The sequence below is a fragment of the Eimeria acervulina genome, genomic scaffold, assembly GCF_000499425.1.
Source record: "Eimeria acervulina Houghton genomic scaffold, Eah_scaff113, whole genome shotgun sequence".
Lineage (NCBI taxonomy): Eukaryota > Apicomplexa > Conoidasida > Eucoccidiorida > Eimeriidae > Eimeria > Eimeria acervulina.
In genome coordinates this window covers 1-4,034 of record NW_013550369.1, presented here as the reverse complement: position 1 = coordinate 4,034, position 4,034 = coordinate 1, and the positions used below count along the sequence as shown (strand labels likewise).

The window sequence follows — 4,034 nt, the reverse complement described above, 5'->3', positions numbered from 1 at the left end:
TGGAACAAAATTCTCGTCAAGTAACGCGCCCGACCTTTATAACATATGCACTGTTCAGGTCTGGGCGCCTGTGAATGTTTAATACTGCGCTACAGCCAAACGTCCCTCCCGGTAAGTGGCCAATAGCTTGGCCGCTACCTCTAAGCTATCTGCGATAGTACGGCACTCAAAATCGATCACAGTCCCTCTGCTGTCTGCGGTTCCGTTGAGAATTCAAAACAGTGTTTGTAAAGCTCGCACTTGGACTGTGATAATGGTCCAAGGAAGGAGTATGCCTTGTCTCCCCACCACGAAGCGAAAGGCTGCAGCCTTGCAATCTACTGTGCAGGCAGTCAGTGCATATAGCAAAAGGCTAAGGCCTGGAGGTGGAAGACAAAATACATATTCTGGAATCAACATCATCTTCCATCTTCCTCACCATTCCACCAGCATTTTACACACCCTGCCAGTACTAGGCGAACAGCAGAACAATCGTTCTGCTGTTCTCTTCCGATTATCGCTTCCCATGGCGGAAAACGGTGCGCTTGCGAAGACAAACACTTTAGATGGAGGTTGCCTTCTTCTGGAGCGCATATACAATGCAAATGCAAGAACGCAAATACTTATATACGTATGAGCAACCAAGCATGCATCCATACGTGTACACACACAAGCCGCACATTCTGAGAAGGGATGCGGAGCTACTCGCCTCTGGCTACCTGCGGTGCACCAAGATAGATCGTGGGAACCAACTTCAGCGCAGGTTTGTATACACCAAAATGTAGAAAAGCCTGCCAGCTCAGTACTTCTATCATTACTTGTGGGTTGTACTCAGGTGCATCAGGTGTGTGCCGTACGTGAATTTTGCACGTTCCGTCTTGCACATCCTGTAGCAGTTGCTCAAGTGCCTCAGTCGGGCTGAGATGCTCCAGCGAGCCTTCCTTGGTAGATCCCTGACACTCAATGAGCTCGCCACAGTCGTCCACGCAGCACTTGGCCGTCAGAGAAAAGTCCACATCTGTAGTCGAGTAGCATCGCCAGGCCTCCCCTTCAGACGCGTTGCTGCCAACCCCACGGCGGGCAACCGCAGTGGTGCAGAAATGAGGATTATCCTCGCAAGCGCGAGCAAATGTCTCCAAGCATAAGCTGTCAATAAACCTTTGAAGAGCACTTGAAGCTGCGGGAATCTGAAAAACAGGAAGCAGTAGGACAACGGAACTGCAGGCGTGCCAGCGTGCAGAAGCGACTCAGAAGCCGGTATCCCCACATCTCGAGACCCTGCAATTTGGAACCTTTCCCCTACAGCAACACTTAGGAGGCAAGCCCATTCTAATGACAAGCCCCTGGCGCGCTACTTAAGGAGCGGTGTTCACCTCACCTCATCTGCTTCTACGCCTGCACAGAAAACACGCAGAAATGCATTTATTTTAACACCTATCTGAAGAGCTGATGATATTAAGGAGAAATAACGACAGAAAAATAGGTGCCAAAAAGCAGAGCAATGCAATCACGAAGGTACGTACCCTCGATGAGCCCTCCGTCGTGAATACCCAGTGTCAATAGGGCAGGCACAACGAGGCAAATTGCCGAAAGCTTCATTCTCGTAGCGTCTAGGGGAGGAAATAAAAGGAAACAAATTAGGGAAAATAAGCTCTGTGGGAAGGATGTGAAGCGTTCCTCCACAACACTCGATTCGCTTCCTGATCAGAACTAGCCAGCAACGCTCCGAAACGCAGCCGGCCCGTTCCCGAACCTCTGTGCAGGAAAGAAGATGTGGAGTTTGGGTTTTAAATTCATTCGCTGGGATTTGGGGAATGAGCTGAAAGATAATTCAAACGTAACCCTCTGAACAAAGTCCGCAGTGGTCTCGTAACTGGCGCTATTGCTTTGCGGCCGAGATATGGGCTAGCGAAGTGACACCTTTTTGTGGCCGTTGTCTCTTTGGGTAATGAGGAGTTTCTGTGGTTTCGGTGGTTTTCTATTTGCTGGTTGTTACTATTAGTACTGGTCGGGCTAGTGCAACTGTGCCTGTGGCATCCTGCCCCAGACCCCTTGCTACTTCCTTTGGCGGCAACTCCTCTACAGGCGGGTTCGAAGTATGGATGTTCTTTTCTGCTTTTCAACAAACGAAGAGAAGTGTAGAAAAGTGCAGTGTGAGGGTGAAACCGCCCGTAAACGTTGGTTGAACCTTCGTCTTCTAAAGTGTCCCGTGACGTGCCCTAGCGTGCTTATCGTGTGCCTTTATGGAATTATTACAGAGTTACCGTTTCGACTGACTACCCCTCCAGTTTCTTGCACGTTATTTGCGCTTGATGGGTCCTAAGGCTGCAGAGTACAGATTGAGTGGGTACAGTGCTGGGTGTCCGTGCGCCGACCGTGAAACTGTTGAGGCGCACTACAATATTTGGAGCCAACAATGAAACGCTTTCTCACCCCTTAACTTATAAACGTTGCATAATAAAGGTGTATTTATAGTAGACATCCCCACAACGACAGTTTTCACTTCGGAACACCCAGTTTTCGTACCATCGAGCGAAAGCAGGTCGATTGGGCCTGCTCGCCAACAGATAAGGGGTAATTTTAGACGCCTTTTCATCATTGAAATGCAGGCTTGATATCTACAACAAAATCTCAATTTACGTCTTGTTTTCCTAGCACCCCCGCCTGGCTAGCTCCGCGCTTGTGGTGCGAGGTCGCATCGAGGTGAATAGCTTTCATTGCTAAAGGCAACCAATCTCTTCCCATAATCATCTTACATTACTTCCTATTAATTCAGGTTCATTCATCACTTCATCAATCTTCCAGGAATGAGGGTTCTGCCTTCGGCTTTAAGCATCGTTGCCTGGGCCACCATTCAGGCGTCCGAAGCAATCGGCCTGGAGAGGAGTTTCCTAAGTAGGTCTCTCCATGCTTTCTCCTTATGGGATAAGTAGAAAGCTAAGGATGACACTGTTACACCTGCTTTGATTTTCTTTTATCCTCTGGGCTGCTCCTGTGTGTGCGCAGGCCTCTCCGCTCACGCAGTAAGCGGCTGGTATTTGTTGTCTGAGATGCTTCAAAGGAATGACAAATTTCTGCTGCTCCACGTGGGGGGTGTCTGGGTATTTGGATAGAGAGTAATTCGAGGACCGTGATTTCAGGCTTCACGCCTTCCGCTGGCCCAATCAGTGAATGGTGGATTGTAGTGTGGATTGCTGTGTCTTCTGCAGGAGGCTTCGGCTCAGGAGACGGCGACTCGTGAATCTCTGCAGGATGCTCTGGACGACTTTTGCCTCGTCGAAGCCGAGGCTGCTTGTAAGAGCGGCTTGAGCCACTACTGTAATATGCCTGTATATGCGAGATACGACGGAAGAAGTAACAATGTTAACAGCAAAGAATGGCGCTGTTACACTGAGGACGCGCTTAACTTTGAAGTCGCTCGCGCAAGTTGCGTTGACACTTGTGGCAAACTGAAAATGTGTCTTGGCGCATACGGAGGCTCATCGGCATCTTATTTATCACGCCATGGCAAGTTGTCCAGCCAGCTGGACGAATTGAAGCCCAAATATTGTAGTGCCCCTGCGCCCACGCTTCAGGAAGCTTTGGACAGAAAGTGCGCTGGGTTTGGCGAAGAAGCATGCAAGCAAGGACTATGGGCATACTGCAACGTTACAATGTACGCGCGTTACGACGTCGGAACCGCATCACAGAAGGCGCGGGAGTGGCGTTGCTATGCACAGGATGCGCTTGACTTCGATATCTCTGGCAGTGGCTGTGTGGACGACTGTGGGAACTTCACATCGTGCCGTGGTGCGGTGAATGGCACTTCGTCTACACACCTGTCCCGTGTAGGCCAGCTCACGGACTTCATGAACAGCAACAGAGATTTCTACTGCCTTTCGTCGACGGAGGAAGCGCCTGTTGAATCCGAAGACGTGGACTCCGCTGAAGCGTCTGAGTCAACAACGCTGTCATCCAATCCCACCTCCAACCTCCAGTCAGCCTTGGACAAGGTTTGCGCTGAGGAGGGAAAGAAAGCCTGCGAACAAGGGCTGAAAGCCTACTGCGACGCTGAT

General features: G+C 50.1%; 2 protein-coding genes across 2 annotated transcripts; one reads left to right on the top strand and one right to left on the bottom strand.

Annotated features, from left to right (window-relative positions):
- Positions 1-680: 680 nt before the first annotated feature.
- Positions 681-1,578, bottom strand: EAH_00017580 (hypothetical protein, conserved; the record flags this gene model as incomplete). Its single annotated transcript, XM_013397603.1, has 3 exons — positions 681-1,166; positions 1,358-1,374; positions 1,503-1,578. 3 exons carry the CDS (start codon positions 1,576-1,578, stop codon positions 681-683), a joined length of 579 nt encoding a protein of 192 aa, XP_013253057.1.
- Positions 1,579-2,786: 1,208 nt separating this feature from the next.
- Positions 2,787-4,033, top strand: EAH_00017570 (Microneme protein 13, related; the record flags this gene model as incomplete). Its single annotated transcript, XM_013397602.1, has 3 exons — positions 2,787-2,874; positions 2,986-3,080; positions 3,189-4,033. Coding segments are annotated over 3 exons (1,028 nt in total), but the record flags the coding sequence as incomplete, so codon positions are not given.
- Position 4,034: the final 1 nt, after the last annotated feature.